Below are 21350 nucleotides of genomic sequence, written 5' to 3'. Positions count from 1 at the left end.
AGAGAAGTGACAGCTCAGCAAGGCAAGTGACTTTTGCGAGTACCGATCTGCTTTGCCTGGGAGAAACCGCTTCTTTTATACTTTTGCGGTTTCCGCCAAAGCAAAGAGCAGCGCGTCTGAGCCAATCAGGAGCGACTTCCTGAATCAGGCTCAGACAGCGCTTTAAACAGGACGAAACTATTTACAGTTGAAACAAGGTAGCCATTACGGACACAACATATCCCAAACATTTCTGGAAGCAAGACACAGTCAAAGAATGATGTGGTAACAATCACTTTTCAAAAAACTTTAAGCTTAATAGGTTAACAGAGATAGATGTACACAAAGGCAAAGAGGTCTGCATATATTAAATTCTATTATTCAATTATACAATTCACAAGCTTACTTGCATTAACAGTAATACATCACTGACTATATCAGCTTGAGGAAAGGATTGGCATGTGGTGATGAAATACAGCGAGAAAGATTTATTCTGGGGTCATGAATTTTGAGAGGTAAGAAATCATTACACGCCTCCTCCAAATGTCAATGCTAATTTGCTTGTGGGAAAAAATATCCAGAGAGAGAAAAAGAAATAATACTCAAGCATTCAAGCTCACCTGGTCCCCAGAGGGTGATGCACTGCTGTTCATGAGTCTGGCACATCCCGTTATAGCAGTATCCGTCTACCCCGTAGCAAGAGTGCCCATCATGCAAGTAAACATTGGCTGGGCAATGAGGACTGCTTCCAGTACAAAATTCAGGGAGATCACAGGAATTACTGGTACCCCTGCATGAAATCCCTGCTGGCCTCAGCTGTAGGGAAAAAGAAGAGGCTGCAGTTTCAAAGAAGAAAATCTATTATATTGTGGCTTTTATGCTACAGGCTAAAGTTGTCTTTCTGTCTTCCTAAGATTCTGTACTAGGCATCTATTAAACGCAGCGTGAGAAGCGAAAGAGCACTTTATATGCCTCTCATTGATATACTGCAGAATTGTTTATGGCTTACTTTCAAAGGCCTACCTTCATTCCTCATTAAAATGCAAGCACAGCGCTTTGATGTTCTGCATCACACAGAAGCACACATCTTAAACCTCAAAGAGCTCTGCCGTGGTAGGCATACACATACAGGGCTCCCATCTATTAATATTAGCAGCAAAGGGTATTAAAAAAAATACACACTGTCTTATGGGAGAAGATATGCTGGCCTCTTTCTTAAAAAAAAAGAAGTCTTCTCAATATTTTTTTTTTTGCACCATTACAAGACAGGAACACAAAGAATTCTATTGAAAACACACCCATATCTCAGCCTTGAATATCTGAACCAACATAAATATTACTATGAAATCCTGCCCATACCAAATGAAGAATGATCAAATATTCACCTTGCAATCTTCACAGCAAAGTCCATGCGCGCACACTGCTCCTGGCCTTAAAGTACAGGTTGTAGCATTACAACACTGGTTCATACATTCCTAAAGGGGGGGAAAAACCAATCATTCTATAGGATTGCATCAAACAATCAAGTTTGCATATAAACAGACTCAATATACAGGGCAACTTGATTCTCAAGACAGAATTTAATAAAGTTCAGGCTAAGTACTGGATTATTTTTGAAGTCCATAGATTTCAGGACTTTTTTCTTTCCTTAAATATCATATTATAATATCAAATATCATCTCGCCTTCCACAAGAGTCTTAAGACTCACCTACGTCGCCAGGCCTGGGGCAATTAGATCTTGCCCCCCCCCCACGACCAATAAAAGTTATGTACGATGTGATTGGATTGTCTGATTGAGTTTTTAGGATTTTTAGCCTTAGTTTTTTTTAATGTACGCTTTGTTTCTATATTTATTCTGTGAGCTGCCCCAAGTTTTCGGAGAAGGGCGGCATACAAATCTAATAAATAATAATAACAATAATATCAATGATGAAGAATCCCAAGTACTAGTCCATCTTTAGCCATGGTTAACTTTGGGCTAACTTTCTCTCTCAGCTCTAGACCTCACACTTGAGTTTCTATATGGCACTCAGTTCTCCATCCAACAATAAAAAAAGCATTTCTAATATATCTTTATTTAGGTTTTTAAGAAATAATACTATGAACAAATATTGGAAATGCTTGATGGGGCTGGTGGAATCCCATTACAGTGGGAAATTCACTGCATCACTAATTTTATGAACCAGCACGTTATTGAGACTATTCAAGCAGCTTCCACTATTTCTGCAACAATAATTCTTATTTGGCAAGGGGTCACGTTCATACAAAGGGCAAAGAACTAATAAAAGCCAATAAACTGAGAAGTTATTTCTATACAAATCCCACTGTATTATGAACAGATTGCAATACTAGCTACTTTCATAACAGCCATTTAAAAGTATGAACCAAAGTAATATTTCTGCTAGATTTCTGTAGCTCTATAAAGCCATCAATAGCTAAAGTTTATAAGGCTGAGATTATTTAACAAACTCTTGTTCTTTTTTTACTGGCAACTGTTCTATTCACTTTATTTACTATGGTTCTTTTACTATTTCAAAACAGTTATTATCGAGCTGTTATGTTTTTGTTTTTTAAAAAGAGTTAAATGTGTTATACTAATTTATAATTTGTTTGAAATAGTTCTGTGCCTATTCAGAGCACTTCAAATGCATGTACCAGTATGTATGTTTGTATGTATGTATGTATGTATGCATGCATGCATCCCACTTCATGTAAACAATTAAACTTCAAGTAATTGAAGTTGCAACTAGTAGTATCTTCCTACGTTTTTTCTCTTTCTCAGTGAGAACTAGATCGTCTCTTCTAGAACTTTAGGACTATTTGTGCTCTCCCTGAATTGCTTCCAGTTTATCTTGTATTGATCAGAACTAGTATAGTACGTAAATGTGATCTAATCTCTAGACTGAGCAGAGTCATATTATTGGTTCAAATGTCCTGGAAAAGATACTATAGTTAATGCAATTTGAAAGGAATTAACCTTTCTTGCCCGGTAATATATTATTAGGTTAGTAATTTGTTCTAACCTTTAGGTTCTCCTTAGAACTTCATTTTGGTGTATGTGTATAATATAATGCGATCTGTTGAAATGATTTGTAGAGTTTTCTATAATAATAGTAGCTACCCATTCCCATTCCCTTCCTATTTCTTCTTGTAGATTTTTATTTTCTTAGTATGTTTTTCACTCACTACATATATTTTCCTATTAGTCTACTGTTTTATCTTAATTGAAAATAAATGGAAACATACAGTTCAAGTATCTCAAATGTCACAGCAAGCGGTAATTGTTTTAGATTAAGGATTGGCAGAATCACCCTTCCATTAAGATTTCTAAAAAGCACAGCAAATTCCTTCTGTTCTGCCCAATTTCTGTAGAAGGTAATATAATCTGAAACAGCTTCTATAATTTTATGAAAAACTACATGGGATTCAGAAGAGAATGTGTACTTCTACCTTAGGGCTCTACTTACACCCTTCCCCTTCATAGACTTCATATTGTGTGACAATTTTGAGGAGTGGAGACAGCTATAATATGCCAATTACTTAGTTTTTTTAAAAAAATAACTAGGACATATTCTATAGATCTCATACATGACATCCCTAAAAGTGACATCTATCTCATTGGAGAACTGAAGAAGGTAGCTGAACAATCTCTTTTCTAACATAGTCAAGTAGTTAGCAACCAGTGATGTACAGGTTGCGTTCAACATACTGATGAAGTCTAAATTGAAATTAACAAAACATACAATTGTTGTGTTCCAAAAAATTACATTTTACTCAAATAAACTATATTATGCTTCAAAGTATTGGCTTGGATAAGGGAACATAGAATATAATGATCATTTCTTACAACACACTAAACAAAAATTACCCAAATCAATTTTAGTCTAATCTAATATGTTGTGTGGTGTTGCTACGCAGTGCTTTGTATTCAAAAGGGCTCTTATGGAGCATCAAGTTAGTGAAAGGCATTTTAAATTATAAGTTTTTGCCAATTAATAAATCAATGAAGGGTTAATTAAAAAGACAACTAAATAATGGATGTGGCTATAGTAATTGACTTGAGAATGAAATTTTCACTGATATGAAATTACTCCAATATAATAGTTATGGTCATCTGATCATTTGGTCTACTGTAGATATATAGTTTTAAATCTTAGATCTGAATCTAATGTAGGTTGCAAATATAATCTGCACTATTCGCTAACAGATACATTAACGATCTGTGCAGCACAATTTAATTTGATTTAATTATGGTACTTCTCCCTACACATAATATCATAAATATTTTGTTGCCTACTGAAATGAATGAAACTCAGACAGGAGTACAAGATGGTTCCGTTTATTCAGCTCTCTCGAAAGTGACTTCAGCAAGGAACGCATCTGAGCTGTCAGTGTCAGAACAGCCCTTTTTATACTTTTTGAGGCTCGCGCCTAAAAGAAACGGCCGTGCGTCTTAGCCAATCAGACGCGGCCAAGGTTTATTCATAGTTTAAACAGTATTTACAAGGCATTTTCTTTTACAGATTTTACATTGGTTATATACAGACTTAACACCCCTCCCTCATTAGTTGAGACAACTGTCACTCAGTGAGCCAAGTGACGTAGTCCTCCAATCGATTGGGTCGGCGTGACGTGCGCTCAGACCTGCGCAGATCATTACCGGCTGGTATGTCTATGGTGGAGGTTGGTTCGTCGTTGTCTCCTGTCCGCGGCTGGGCCCAAGTTGGGGCTCTGGCCTGCGGAGATAAGTATGCTGCTGGTGCACCGTGCCCAGAAGAGGAGGAAGGCTCGGCATCGCTGGAGGAGGCATCTGGCCGTGGTAAGTCCTTTTGTAATTCCAAAAGTTCGAGTTGCGAATTAATGTCTGCTTGGGGGGAAGAATGTCCGTTAGCGGCCGGCAATCCATTTGATGCTATGCGCCCCCTTAAATGATCGATGTGCCGCCTCCATGTGCGGCCATCTTCCAGTTGTACCACATAAGACTTTGGGGCTGTTTGTTGCAATATTTTTCCTTTCAGCCAACTCAACCCCCCATCAAAATTTCTAGCAAAAACAAGTTGCCCTAAGTACATATTTCTTTCAGGTGTTATACATGTTTCATTATTTACATTTTGAGTACAATAACGAGGGTGCAACCTGTCCAGGGGGGACCTTATTTTTCGACCCATTAAAATCTCTGCTGGGCTTTTATTTGTGATAGAATTTGGGGTGATATGCTGCATTAATAGAAACTGATCTAATTTGTGTTGTATTTCCCCTGGGCCTGCCCTGCGCAAGGCTTCTTTGGCCACACGTACATAACGTTCTGCAAGGCCATTAACCCATGGCGAGTAAGGGGATGTGAGTGCGTGTCTGACCCCCAAGTTGCTCAAAAAACACTCAAATTGTCTGGCAGTCAATTGTGGCCCGTTATCTGAAACTAGGATGTCTGGGCACCCATGTGTGGCAAACAAATGGTATAGTGCCTTGATGGTGGCACAAGTAGTAATGTTTTGCATAGCAATGATTTCCACCCATCTGGAGAATGCGTCTACCACAATTAGAAAGTTTTGGGTTCCAATAGGCCCTGCGAAGTCAATATGAATGCGGGACCATGGCCCAGTGGGTCTTTCCCATTCCAGAGGTGTTGTTTTCGGGGGATTGGGCCGTGACTCCTGGCAAGGGTCACAGTTTGCTACCCATTGCTCAATGTCCCTATCTAAACCTGGCCACCACAAATAGCCCCTGGCCAACCCTTTCATTCTGACAATGCCTGGGTGGCCTGCATGCAACATACTTAGTACCTTCTGTTTTAAGGTATTGGGAATGACCACCCTGTCACCCCATAACACGCATCCCTTCAAGTAGGATAATTCCAACCTTTTAGATTTGAATTCTGACAGCCCAGTTTCCTCAGAGTCTCCCAACCATCCTTTTAGAATACAATTGATTACTTTTAACAATAGTAAATCCTTCTTGGTGTGCTCAGCCACCTCTTTGGCAGTGGTCAGGCAGTTTTCCTCAAGGTCAATTAGTAAGACATCCTCTGTGGGGGTTGGATCTGAGACTAACTCGGGCATGGGGCATCTACTTAACCCGTCAGCATGATTTATTGATTTTCCCCCCTTATGTGTTAGATGGTATTGGTATCCTGACAGGAAAAGGGCCCATCTTATTAATCTGGGGGACATGAAGGGAGGAGTTGGTTTATTGGCAGCTAGAAGACCAAGCAGGGGTTTGTGATCTGTTATTAGTTCAAAACTCCTCCCACAGAGATAATAATGGAATTTCTTAACACTAGAGACTAGGGCCAATGCCTCTTTGTCTAATTGGCTGTAGTTTCTCTCTGCCATGGACAAAGTTTTAGAAAAGAAGGCGATGGGGGCCTCTGTATTGTTTGGCATTATGTGAGCTAATACCCCACCTACCCCATACGCCGAAGCATCGCACGTGAGCCTTATTGGCAAAGTTGAGCTATATTGAACCACTACGCTTTTAGAGGTCAATAACTGTTTTATTTTATGAAAAGCTTCGCGCTCCATTGTGCCCCAGGTCCAGGGAACTCCCTTCTGCAGCAGTCGGTGTAGTGGTTCTGCTGCCGTTGCCTTCTGTTTAAGGAAGACAGAATAAAAATTAAGGAGGCCCAGAAATGCTTGGAGTTCTGTCTTATTATTTGGCTCGGGTGCTTTGGTTATGGCCTCTAGTTTGTCTGCTGTGGGGTGTATTCCCTCACTGTCTATTCTATAGCCCAGAAATTCTATGCTGCTTGCTCCCCACACACACTTGTCTGGTTTTACTTTTAACCCCTTAGCTTGCAGTCTAGCCAATACTTCTCTTATGCGCATGTTTAATTCTGCTTGGTTTTTTCCTGATATAAATATATCGTCAAAATATGGGGAGGTTCCTTTTATACCTGCCAATAATCGTTCCATGAAACTTTGGAAAATACCTGGGGCGGTACTGACCCCAAATTGCAGGCGGGTGCACCTAAAAGCACCCCTATGGGTTACTATGGTCTGGGCCAGGGATGTGGCCTCATCGACCGGAAGCTGTTGGTATGCCTGTGCCAGGTCGATTTTCGAAAATACTCTCCCTTCCCCCAAAGAATGAAGCAATTGTTGGACCACTGGGATCGGGTATGGATGGTGTTGAAGGGCCTTATTGATAGTGGCTTTGTAGTCTGCACAGACCCTTAAGGAGCCATCAGGTTTAACTGGAGTGACAATGGGGGTTTCCCATGGCGCTTGTTCTACAGGGACTAAGATGCCCTGGGCAATCAATTTGTCCAATTGGATGTCTAGTTTAGGCAATAGTGGTAGGGGTACCCTACGAGGCTTAAGTCTGACTGGGGGTACCTTGGGATCTAGAGAGAAGGAGATAGGGGCCCCATTATAGGTGCCCAAAGTAGGGCTGAAAACCTCAGGAAATTCTTGGATAAAGTTAGGAATATCAGGTTCAGCATTTACATGACAAAGACCCAGTATTTCAATTCCCAAAGGAGACATCCATGTTAACCCCAGGAGGGAGTGTTTGGCTCCCTCAACCACAATCAGAGGAAGAAAATATTCACAATTTTTAAATTTCACAGGCACATCTACTTTCCCCAAAACAGGTATGACATTACCTTGAAAATCCCTTATTATTAAAGTTGAGTTAACAAAATCAGTTTTAAGAAAATTTGGCATATACATTTTGAATTTGTCCCAAGGCATAATAGAATGCTTAGAGCCTGTATCTAATTCTAGGTTACAAGGTTTGTTATTTAAAAGTAGTGAGATGATAATCTTGTTCCCTCCTTTAGCAGTTGCGCAATTTACGTAAGTTTGTGCTTTACCTCGTGCGTAGTCACGGTTAGCGGTAGAGTCGTGTCTGCGATTGAAGCCTCTGGAAAATTTGTTGTCTCGCGGTTGTTGTGCCTGGTTGTTGAAACGTTGTTGGCGGGGTGTAGAGAAGGACTCCTCTGGAAGGGGCGCTCTGCAAGCCTCGGCGATGTGCCCGCGTCGATTGCAGCGGCGGCAAATGGCGTCCCTGAAGGGGCAGCGCTGTCGTGGGTGATTTCCTCGGCAACCGGGGCATGGGTTGGAGGGGCGTTGGTATCTGGGTTGTCTGGCTTGCTCGGAAGGCAGCAGGAGACAGGTGTCGTCGTCCGTGGCAGCTGGGCTGAGGTCATCTGTGGTTTCGGCGCGGGAAACAGCAATGGAGATTTTGGAGACGGTGTCTTTCTTTTCGTGTTCCTTGAGTTCTTTGGCGGCCGCGTCAGCTACTTCGGCTGTTTGAGCCAGCTTGATGACTGACTGAAGTGTTGGGTCGTCCTCTGTTAGGATTTTGTTCCGGACGGTCGCGTTCTTCATCCCAAAGATCAGAGCGTCTGTGAGGCGAGCTTCTGGGCTGTCAAATTTGCACTTTGACAGCACCGTGCGAAGTCTCGTGGCGAATTGATTGATTGTCTCAGACTCACGCTGGGTCATCCTGGAAAATTGATGTCGGTAGACTACGGCAGGCTTCGTTGGTTTGAAGTGGTTTGCCAGTCTTGCTTGGAGGTCGTCCCACGGAACGGATTTAGCTGGAAGCGGGTCGGTAAGCGTTTGGACGAGGTCAAAAATCTCAGTCCCACAATAGTTCAAGAAGATCGCCCGCTTCCTGTCGTCTTCAGCTTCTCCCATTCCTGCCGCTTCCAGGAAGATTTCAAATTTCGCCATGTAGGCGTCCCAAGACGACTTCTCGGGGTCGAAGTAGTCGGGAGCCCGGCCGATCTGGAGGTGATTCATGCTTGACTCGTGGATTCTTCGTTCTCTCGTCGCCAGTGAAATGAATGAAACTCAGACAGGAGTACAAGATGGTTCCGTTTATTCAGCTCTCTCGAAAGTGACTTCAGCAAGGAACGCATCTGAGCTGTCAGTGTCAGAACAGCCCTTTTTATACTTTTTGAGGCTCGCGCCTAAAAGAAACGGCCGTGCGTCTTAGCCAATCAGACGCGGCCAAGGTTTATTCATAGTTTAAACAGTATTTACAAGGCATTTTCTTTTACAGATTTTACATTGGTTATATACAGACTTAACACCTACATATTAAACCAATAAGAACTCTCAGGAAAAAAATGGATTTGTTTCCAAGGTTAAAGTCAGAAGGAAGTGAGTTAAATTGATGATCTCTGAACATCAGGTCCCTGAGGACCTCACCAAAATAGATAAAAACTTTTAACTCCATCTGACTGAACAAATAAGAAATCTCTGATACTGAAATCATAACATAAAATAGGAACTAGGTCAGAAGTAGGAACACAAGTTATTATTTTTATTGTATTTTGCAGACCTTAAGAGAAAGAAGATGATATGGCTAACTGATCCTGTTGCACATGCTTAAAAGAGTAGGGACAGAACATTTGAAAAGTCTTTTATTTGGAATGGAGAGAAAATATGTTCAACATTTTCAATGGATATACATGTAGGAAATGATTCATTATTCCAGTAGCCATTTCAGATGGTGTCTTGTTGCTCAACACACTTGGATGAATTATGCAACAAAGGAGATAGTGGTGATACTCATAAACAGTGTTGATAATCTGAATAATTTCTACCACTTTTAAAACTTGAAATCAAGAGATTAACATTGACTATTTAATAAAACTCTCTCTCCCCCTCCCTTCCTCTCTCTTTCTCTCCCTCCTTCAATCACTATCACTCTTTATCTCTCTCCTTCTCTCTCTCTCCCTCCTTCCCTCACTCTACCCTCTCTCTGATAACATGATAAACACTGTTGGATTCCAAAAATAACAAAATGTCTAAATTCATCAGAAGCTTCTAAATATTCTTTTAAAAAATTGTAATATCTTTTTGGCCAGGTGATTGAAAATATGGCACAAAGCTCTCTGTCTGATCTTATAGCACGATTTTTTTTGGTTGACTATGACCGTACTGAAAAGAGGAGTCATATGTGTTGAGTATATTGTAGGCAAAACTGCCTTAACACACACAAAAAATACCCCCCAACAAAAGCAGTAATATAAATTTTAATCTGAAATCCATATCCGCATAAATTATTTTGCACTAGTTTTGAAAGAAAACTGAAGAATCTGAACTTCACTTAGATTTAATGCACTTTTTGATCCTTATTTAATTTATAAGAACTCACAGAATTGCATCTAGATTACATCCAATATAAAGTTACTGATTTTTTTTTACAGGAGACACATTTTTTTTACTAATGTTTCATTAGTGATGATACCTCCTCTGAAGATGTCCAAGCTTAAGCAGAAAGATGAATATGCAAAAAAAAAAATCTAATTCATAATTAGTTTTGAAAACTTATGCAACTGCTTTTGCAAATAGAATCAAACATTTTGTTCTTTCACTGAAGGATAATAGAAATACAGCATTTTATCTTCTATAATTTTCCAAATAAAATTCAAAAATTCTTAAATTTCTACAACTTGTACAACTTTGTATATAGAGTAGTCCTATTCATCAACAACATACATCAAATTAAACTGTGGAAGGCAGATACAATCACACAAGCTTTGAATGCTTTCAGAGTCCAGAATATTGCCTCCCAAAATCTGGGTCCTCAATTTACTGGCTTCAGAAGGATGGAAGGCTGAGTCAACTTTGAGCCAGTGAGATTTGAACCGCCAAACTGTGGACAATCAGCAAAAGTAGCCTGCAATACTGCAATCTAACCACTGTGCCACCATAGCTAATTAATAAATATTACCAGCCAGTGAGAATCCATACATTCTCAAGGAAATCCAGTTCACTCCAAATTTTCTTTTTATCATTAAGTCATTTCTTCCCATCCTGAATTGAAATTAGCTTCACTGGAAAATGCGATCGAGTTTTTACAGAAGGGAAGCAGTTTATGAACATTCAACAAAACTTTTGTACACAGTTATTTATATTAGTATTCAACTTATCACAGTTCATTTATTGACTATTCAGAGTTACAACTGAATAGGTATTGAAAAAAATGACTGATGACCACTTTTCACACTTATGACCATTGCTATATCCCCATGGTCACATGACCAAAATTCAGATGTTTGACAATTGGTTCATATTTATGGCAATTGCAATATAACCTTTTGTGACCATCCTGACAAGCAAAGTCAGTGGGGAAACCAGTTTTACTTAACAATCATGTTATTAAATGAACAACTGCAGTGATTCATTTAACAACAATGGGAAGAAAGGTCGTAAAATGGAGCAGAATTAACTTCACAACTGTCTCAATTAGAAACAGAATTGTTGGGTTCAATTGTTGTCATAAGTTGAGGACTATCTGGTACAAGCAGAGATTTTTTTAAAATGCTGAAGAAATAAACCCAAGATGTGTCTCTTGTCAGCTTTCCCAGATAGAAACACAACCAGATGAGCAAATTATACTTCATTGCAAGGCTATAGTAACATAATCTTGCAATCTAAAAGTAAAATTATCTCTCGATCGGTCCCTTCTCTGCATCTTTCTCCACTTATTATGCAGCTGCCAACTACGCAATATTAGACCATTCCCTGGGTCAGGGGTTTCCAACGTTGGCTTGTGAATTCTGGGAGTTGTAGTCCACAAGCCTAAAAGTTGCCAAGGTTGGAGACCCCTTCCCCAGGTAGCATCTCTCCCCATCGCCATTATATTCCCAAATACCATTACATCCTTTTGGGCAGCTGTCACCTTTAATCAGTCAGGTCCACTTCCCTCCTTTTTCATCTATAAGTAATTTTACCAACTCAAGATCTGTAGGTTTCATTCCACTCCTCACAGTGACCCAGCTTCAAAGAAATAGCTTACTAAGTTCCCCAGATACCTTTGTTTTTGTTTTGTTCTTTTTGAAATATATTTGATATCCCTCAGCAAAACATTGCGCCTAGAAGTACTTAACGATTAATAAAATGAGTTTTGCAGGCATGTTTTAGAAGAACGTATACAGAGGATGCCTTGATCTCTTCAAGGATTTGAATTATATCAATGTGAAGATCCTGTGTTAAACTACTGAAATAATGTAACTTTGATTAATTTATTTGCCACATTGAAACTGTTTTGTGCCAATATTAAGTTTATAGATAGATGATAGATAGATAGATAGATAGATAGAATAGAATAGAATAGAATAGAATAGAATAGAATTTTTATTGGCCAAGTGTGATTGGACACACAAGGAATTTGTCTTGGTGCATATGCTCTCAACGTACATAAAATAAAATATACATTTGTCAAGACTCATGTGGTACAACACTTAATGATTGTCATGGGGGTCAAATAAGCAACGAAGAAGCAATATTAATAAAAATCTTAGGATATAAGCAACAAGTTACAGTCATACAGTCAACATGGGAGGAAATGGGTGATAGGAATGATGAGAAAAACTAGTAGAATAGAAGTGCAGATTTAGTAGAAAGTCTGACAGTGTTGAGGGAATTATTTGTTTAGTAGAGTGATGGCGTTCGGGAAAAAACTGTTCTTGTGTCTAGATAGATAGATAGATAGATAGATAGATAGATAGATAGATAGATAGATAGATAGATAGATAGATAGATAGATAGATATAATATATATATATTAATAAGATGGAGAAAAGAAACAAGAAATATCTGAGTTCAGCATAAATTTGAAAGCATCAGGCAGGAGATGTCTACCTAAAAAAATGAGTGGGGTGTCAGGAAATCTTTATGACTTCAATCAACTTAATAAACTATATTGAAAACTAAAGTGATTTCTTGCTATTTCAGTGCCTCTCAATTTATTATGTAATAGAGAAAAAAACCAAAACAAATCCATCATCTTTTGATATAGTTAGTTTAGATTATCTAAATAATTCCCCCCACTCCTAAGTATGGTGAAAATGGATGTTAAGTTATAAATTAAACAGAGGGATCTTATCCTGCATGCTAACAACTCTATGCTGAAGAGAAGAGTCATAAATCAGAAGATTTGGGGAAATGGTTTTGTGCAGCCATAGAAAATAAAAACAGGGTATTAGCAAAAGAGCCATCTGTTCCAAGCCTGCAACTGAATAGCCTTTGCATAATATAGCTCAGGGAACATTCTTCTGCATAATGGATCATCCATCCTTTATGTCAATGTTTCTCACTCCAACAATTTTAATACGTGTGGACTCCAACTCCCAGAATTCCCCAGCCACCATGGGAATTCTGGGTCTTGACTTCCACATGTTTGCTCTGAGTTGCTGAGGCTGAAAAACACAATTTTAGATAATGTTAACTTTGTAAAATATCATAGTCTTGGATATGGCCTCCAGGTAGTGATGGGCTGCCAAAATTTTTACTGCCACACTGTGGCCGTGCCTTATGGGTGTGGCTTGATCGTCATGTGACTGGGTAGCAGTGGCTTGCCGGCCATGTGACCAGGTGGGAGTATCAATCATGTGACCAGGGCGTGGCTTAAAGGTCATGTGACTGGGTGGGAGTGGCTTACCGACCAAGATAAGTTTTCAAATAGGTGCTTGGACTCTTTTGCAGTTGATTAAGTCACATTATTTGAATAGCCACGAAAAGGACAAATGATAGACAGCATTATTTGTTGAGGAGCACAGTAATATTTTAAGATTTTGTACTGAACCCACAAGGTTCAGTATGATCACAGATTAGGCAAGTAGCTCCATTTTCTTTAATTGCCATAAAAGTTCCATTCTAGATAATGATTAAAATGATTAAAATGTTTATGGCTAAAAACATACTATTTAATTATTTCCCATTTTAAAAGTAATTAAGGACCATACTAAGACACTAGAGAGGGAAGGACAATTAAAAAACTATTAAGTATTCAATAAATAGTGCATAAACTTACTACCCCCACTGCTTCACCCCACCCCCAGTAATTTGCAGCCAAAATGTTTACTGCCACACTGTGGGTGTTGCTTATTTTGTGGCTGTGGCTTGGTGGTCATGTGACTGGGTAGAAGTGGCTTGCTGGCCATGTGACCAGGTGGAAGTGGCTTGAACTATCATCATCGTGCAAGTAAACTGTTAAGTCCTCAACTTACAACCTCACCAGTGTCATTCTCTATGGTGACAATTTGCTTTGCGTTTCCCGTGCTCTCCTTCCTGGGTCGCTCCCTACCTCAGGCTGGGTAGCTAGGTGAACGGGTGCCAATCAGTTATTGAGAAATGGCCCCCCTGCAACTCCTGCCGGGGCTGGTCTCCATGTCACTTTCCAAGGAGGAGGAGGAGGATGGGAAGGGGGATGGTCAGCTGGAGCTGGGTACACAGCTTCATTTCTGCTGGTGGAATTGCGTTCCATCCTGCCCTGCCTGCTGCCCATCCCTGCCTCTAGGTCAGAGAAAGACCCGCCCACAGGCATTTAGAAAGAATAGCATGACAATTTTATTTAGAAATTTTGAGTACTGCTATGAAGAATATGAAGAAACTAGATGAAATATGGTGGGATATTCCAAAATGAACTTGGTCTTTCCTTTTAAACAGAGTGTTACTCTTACCTCAGGTTCACCACAATCACATTCTTCTCCCTCCTCTACAAATCCATTCCCACATTTGGGGCCGCCAAATGATTCCTTAACCTCTGGAAGGTTGTACAGACACATTCCCATGCCTTTCTCCAAGCTGATTTCCAAGTCCTTCTTGCTGCAGCTGCTGAACATCATAGGAAACGGATAGCTAGGGGAAAAAATAGGAGAAAAGCTTGTTACTATAATGGAATTTAGGTGAAAGAACATGCTGCTTTGTTAGCATGCTATTCTAAATTGTACAGCATCGTAATATACTATAATCAACAAGGCAATAAGTGTTCCCACTATTGGGAATTAAATGCAAGAATATTGACAGTGGTTGATGTTAATGCTTATTCCACAATGCATACTTTCTGTGCATTATAATAATTATTATAAACTCACAAAGCTGTCTTAAGAAAAACAGACCGCAAAATTAAACGCAGTATATTTTATATATCTTTTAGTAAAACAAACATGCTTCAGGATGACTAATTTTCGCTACTGTTACTATTCCAAGCCTTCCACATCAAGACAGATTTTACAAAGTGGATAGTTTGGGGGAAGAGAAGGAATAGGAAATGGGACGCAACAGATTAGATTCTGTAAGAAAATGAAATTGGCGTTGCAAGTAGTCCTTGCTTAACAACTGTTTGCTTGACATGCTTGAAATTATGACAGCCTTGGAAAGTGTAATTTATGGCTAGTAAAGCACTTCCCAACATCATAAATCATCGCTACCCACCTCAATCACATGACCACATTTAAAATACTGGTAACAATCTCATATTTATAATAGATTGCAGCATCCTGTGGTCACGAGCCCACGATTTTGATGGGGTTTTTTTTTTGCATTTCCAAGAAGAAAATGGCATAAAATGGCTATTGGATATGCTGAATTCACTTAACAAAAACAAGATTCACTTAACAACCACAAGGTTCACTTAATGTGACTTGCTTTAGTACCATCATAAAAGCAGTTATAAAATCTAGTCAGATTTTAATGACTGGCTTGACTTACAACCAAAATTCCAGGCCCACTTTTGGTCGTAAATTGAGGACTCCCTATAACACTCAATAGCAAGCAATGGGTCAAATTTTTGGGCTGCTTTTGCTACTGACTATATATGAAGGATACTCCTATGTGTTTTTAACATAAACAGTTTCTGTGAAGTTTCTACTCTTCATTTTTATGCTCTTGCGTGCTTCCTTTAGTTTTCTGTTGGATGTTTGCCATTCAGTTAATCGTGAGTGGGGCTCAAAAATCTTTCTATTCAGTTTAATGCCAGCTGTAACTGGAAGGTAGCAAGGACATCATGCCACTGTATGGACACTAAAAGAATGCCAAAACACACATACTAGCTCTTCTGGGACATTTCTTGTGATTACATTAGCTTGAATCGCAACCATCTGGCGAATAAAAAGCAAACTGCCTTATTTTCAAGGCTCTGGAACCAATTCGCTTGTCCTTCTGCATTCAACCAGCAGCTTCACGCTATAGCTGGATAGGGAGTCAGCCAGCTCAATAATCACTGGAGTTTCTTCCCAAAATGTTTTACGTCAATCCTGCACTATTAAAGCTAGGATGAAGCCTTAAATAGGCAAATAAGGGAATAAACAGAAAATCTGCATAAGTGAACAAGAAAGTATCACAATTATAATGTATCTGAGAAAGAGTGTGTTCTAACTCATCAAATAAGGGAGTCTTATTAAAGTAATTAAAGGAAAAAAACATCACTCTTTCTGTTCACAGTTAAGAAATGATTAAATAAAAATGTTTCCTACATGTCATCAGTTGGAGATACAATTTATGTCCTGTAATTTTATTTTTAGGAAGAGCAGCATTTTCACAAGCCACTGGTGGAGGTCAGTATGACTTTGCTTCAGTTACAGTGGTAACCTGAGCCTTCTCACATATATATTTTATTTATTATTTTTGCATGTGCTTGTTGCCATTTTTCCCCATGACCCTGCCTCTCCAAAGTCTTTCCCTCCTTTCCTCTTACTAAGAATTAATAATACTGCTTTCCCCATTTTTTTGTTTTGTTTTAAAAAGAGTTCAGATAAGCTTAGGAGCAAAACTATTGCTGTACTTGACATGTTCCTTTCCCCTGAAATCAGCTAGAGGAAGAAAAAGAGGAAGATTTTTTATTTTTATTTAAAAAAAAGTTTTTTAAAAACGATCTAGGTGGTGAAAATGCTGGACTATGGGACAGTGGATTTTAACACAATTGTTCTGCAATAGAAACACATTCATATGATGAGGTGATGTGAATATCAGGAATAAATCAAAGTAATCCGGGAACCGCAAGAAATAAAATGAAACAGGAGTAGATAAATTCAACATAGACTTATGTGTCCTTCTAAATACAACTCTTGGCACCAAGTCTTTGCTGAAAAGGCAAACAAATGCGACTACATTATTACACAGGCCCCAAAACTGCTCAAATTAATGCTCCATGACAAATTTACAATAGGTACTTCATAAGTACCACTGGCTCATGGAGCACAGTAGCAGAATTGTTTAGAATCTGTATCTATATTAACCGATACATTGTACTGCATAAAGTGTTTAGTTTAGACATTGAAAAGGTAAGTCGAGATTTCAAGCCAGACACAAAGCTATTTCATCTCAGTCTCAGAGACTCATTTTTTTCAGAATAAAAAGTGAAGCAATTAAATATACATCATATTCCTTTCTGCATTCAGAAACCAGTCTCGATTGAGATGCACAATGTAGCCTTTCAGTTGCTGTTCCTGTAAATTTAAGAATCATGTCATCTTGCTATCAATTTCAGTAATATACAAATTGTATCTTGGCCTATTGTATTGATAACTGATATCCAGCAGGTAGCCAACCAGAACTGGGATTGGAACACAATATTATAGGCTCAAATCATGACAAATGGAAAAAACCGCAAAAGGTTTCTTGAGTAAATATTAAGAACGTTACATAGAAAAAGAAATATTTAATCTCATTTCATTTATTCGATTTATAAGCCGCCCATCTCCAAATGGACTCTGGGCGGTGTACAACAATAAAAACAGTATACAATGAATAAAACCCCCAAATTAAAAACATTCATCCATCAATCATTCATCCCTTAGACACCCTAATTTATTTCAAATACAAAAAGTGCTGAATTATAATCACACATTAGATGAGAAAGGAGTTATAAAATCTAGACAACAACTACAAAACCAAAATATCAATATTGATTGGTGATCCTATGCTCAAATTTTGACGAAATGGAATAAAGACAAAAAGAAAGAAGGAATCCAAGAAAAAGATAGTATAATTGATAAAATATTATTAGGATATGAAAAAAAAATTATAACCAAAATGTACAATTATATAATGGGGTACACTATGGAAACTGAAATAGTAAAAGATAATATGATTACTTGGGCCAAAAATATAGGTCATAACATCTATATAGAACAATTGGGAACAAATGTGGAAAAACCTGAAAATTACTAAATCAATACCATACAAAGAAAATCTACAAAAAATGTTCTATAGATGGCACTTACCCCCAACTAGATTGGCTAAGATCTACCCCAACCTAAAACCAAACTGTTGGAGATGCAACAGCATAACTGGAACCTTCTATCACCTATGGTGGACATGCCCACGCATAAAAAAACTATGGAAAAAAATTCAAATATGGATACAACAAATCACAGCAATTTCATTAAAACTTAGACCAGAAACATTCCTCCTGGGCATAATGGATTTGGAAAATAAAAAAGAAGACCTATACCTAATACAGCATATAATTACAGCTACAAGAATCACAATAGCACAAAATTGGAAAAAAGACAATACACCAAGTGAAAGAGAAATTATTAAAAAAAATTATGATTGTGCAGAAATGGATAGGCTCACCCAAAAACTTAAAAATAAAGAAGATTCGAGATTCTATAAGAATTGGGAAAAATTTTACGACTGGGTAAAAATCAAAAAACAAATGGAGAAAGAAAAGAAAGACAAGGAAACAACATAAATTGTAGATCAAAATACATTAACGGATAGTGGAGAAACCTTTATAGCGACACAACATAAAACTCTGAACGGTTTTATCGGATTATTATGAACACCTTGATCAACCCAATATGACTTTATCTCAAGTGTAATCTAGAAATGTATTGATAAAAATAAAACAACAACAGAAAAACAAAAAACAACAAAACCGCGGCACCCATATGCCGCCCAATTAGTAATTTAAAGCTTTCAGAACTGTTACAGTTCACTGGGGGGGAGGGGGAGGGAAGGAAGAGTCAGAAGACTTAAATGATAACGAATTTTCCATAATTGGTTCTGGGTTTGATATGTATACTGACTGGATAAAGTTTAATTGAACAGAATAATCATATTACACTTGCGAGTATATGTTATCACAATGATGGCAATTAAGATATATTTACTCTTCCTCCCTTTGTACATACTTTTTTTCTGTAAATTAATAAAAATTATTTAAAAAAAAAAGTGAAGCAATTAAATATACATCATATTCCTTTCTGCATTCAGAAACCAGTCTCGATTGAGATGCACAATGTAGCCTTTCAGTTGCTGTTCCTGTAAATTTAAGAATCATGTCATCTTGCTATCAATTTCAGTAATATACAAATTGTATCTTGGCCTATTGTATTGATAACTGATATCCAACTGGGATTGGAACACAATATTATAGGCTCAAATCATGACAAATGGAAAAAACCGCAAAAGGTTTCTTGAGTAAATATTAAGAACGTTACATAGAAAAAGAAATATTTAATCTCATTTCATTTATTCGATTTATAAGCCGCCCGTCTCCAAATGGACTCTGGGCGGTGTACAACAATAAAAACAGTATACAATGAATAAAACTCCAAAATTAAAAACATTCATCCATCAATCATTCATCCCTTCAGGACGGAGTAGCGTGTTATTATTGCTCAGACCTGGCGGCAAAGCCATGTTTTTAAGGCCTTTCGGAAGGCCAGGAGGGTGGGGGTGGTGCGATTGTCCAGGGGGAGTTGGTTCCAGAAAGCTAGAGCCACCACAGAGAAGGCCCTCCCCCATGATCCTGCCAGCCAGCACTGCTTGGCCGATGGGACCCAGAGGAAGCCAACTCTGTGGGATCTGATTGATCGCTGGGAAGTGTGAGGCAGAAGACGGTCCCATAAATAATCTGGTCCTATGCCATGTAGGGCTTTATAGGTGATAACCAACACCTTAAATTGAGGATATTTATAGATAGAGGAATGTCTCCTATCTTGGGTTTGCCCAGTGAAGGACTACCAAACTTTTTACTACCACACTGTGGGCGTGGCTTATGCAGGGTGCCCTGCATTTTCTTTCAACATCTTTCAATGCAAATTGGGTGCTCTGGGATGGAGCTTCATTTTTGCTACCCCACTGTGTTCCCCACTGTCCGGGCAGCAGCCCACCCCTGGGTCCACTAAAGATCATCCATCAGCACGACCAAAGCAGTGTCAATGCTGTAACCAGGTCTGAAAACAGACTGATACACTAAACTACAACTCTTTGGCTTATTAGTAACTCCTTGAAATCATAATGGACAGACTTTCTGGAGCCTTCTGATAGCTGAGTGGCACTTTCCCAGGACTTCTACCTTGAAGTTCTTGGTATTTGGTGTATTTTGCTAGCCTTTATATTTTTCACAAGAGAGTAATCAATAGAATACTTGGTGATAGCTTGGTAGTGCACCTAATCCATGACTTGGTTACAACTAAACTAATTGACCTACTGCCAAATATATTGTTTAAATAATGCATTGTCTCCAGCATGCACCATGGGAAGATGGACTAGTGATTTATCTTATCAATAACTTAAGTAACCAGGCAATGCTCAGTCAAAGGTATTGACACCATGAGACATTGTTTCTAGGATCAGGCTACCTATTCTTCCTTCTACAGGTGTCACGTTATAGAGCTCATGTCCTTCTCTTTATCTTAATTCTTGTAAGTAACAATGCAGATAAAAGGTTTTAAGTGAGAGTAATTACACACAAATTGTAAGAACCTCAAAGCAAAAGCGTTTACTTTCAAATTGCAGTAGATTGTTAAGTAACTCTTTCTTAGGATGGGTACAGAGTGTGGAAGAGTTCACAATGCAATGATATAATTTGCAAAGCTTGCTAAATGCCACTAATTGCCAGCCTGGGGAATTGCATCTTATATGTATATAGACACAGAAAAAAATGGAATACACCACTACGCCTCCTCGCTAATTTTTTTGCAGTGACTCAAAACCCAATTTAAAGTGCTATTTTTAACCAATAAAAATGTTAAATAGTTTTTAAACAAGGATATCAAAAAGATTATTACTTCACTTATGACTTTGCTTACTCATTCTAATAATCATTGGAGGCCCTGTCATGCGTCTTAAACCACACCTCTCCAAATCTTTCTATTATGGTGGAAACATGAACATTGCCTTCATTTCACCTGTGTCATACCTTTTGACTGAAAAATTGTTTGTCCCTCTTTCCTTCCTGAATTGTATCTTCTACTACATTTCTACCCTATTCCATTCCAGGGTCCTTCTCCCACTATTTGGTTGAGGCTAGGAATTAGGAAACTGTGGATTCCAGTCCTGTTTTTAGCCATGAAAACTAGCTGGCTGACTTTGGGGCATTGACTCTCTCGCAGCCCATGGCATTCTTGGGTGACAAGCTGATCAAGTCAATTCCTGTCATGGAGCAATGGATCAACACTTGATTGATCGGGGGGAAAAGCAGACCCCGTACTGTGGGACAGTACCAGGAAAAAAATGTTAAGGGGAGAAGAAGGGAAGAGAAAGATTATATAAGTTTTTGTCTGCTACCACAGCCAATAAAAGCCAGTGTTTGATCCTGGTGCTTCTACTTTAAAGTTTTAAACTTTTTAATGGAAGCAGATCTGACTTGTTTGTTTGTTTGTTTGTTTGTTTAT

General features: G+C 38.5%; 1 protein-coding gene across 1 annotated transcript in view; it reads right to left on the bottom strand.

The window, feature by feature from the left end:
* Positions 1-21350, bottom strand: part of ADAM12 (ADAM metallopeptidase domain 12) — a 350980-nt gene that overhangs the window by 63638 nt on the left and 265992 nt on the right. Inside the window, exons 12-14 of the mRNA XM_070752490.1 lie at positions 14403-14580; positions 1365-1454; positions 600-795 (exon numbers count right to left, since the gene is read on the bottom strand). Coding sequence (XP_070608591.1) covers positions 600-795; positions 1365-1454; positions 14403-14580 — 464 coding nt within the window. The remainder of the gene's footprint in view (positions 1-599; positions 796-1364; positions 1455-14402; positions 14581-21350) is intronic.

Source organism: Erythrolamprus reginae, chromosome 5 (genome assembly GCF_031021105.1).
Source record: "Erythrolamprus reginae isolate rEryReg1 chromosome 5, rEryReg1.hap1, whole genome shotgun sequence".
Taxonomy (NCBI): Eukaryota; Metazoa; Chordata; class Lepidosauria; order Squamata; family Dipsadidae; genus Erythrolamprus; species Erythrolamprus reginae.
The sequence above is the reverse complement of the archived record's forward strand: the minus strand, read 5'-3'. Positions and strand labels throughout refer to the sequence as shown.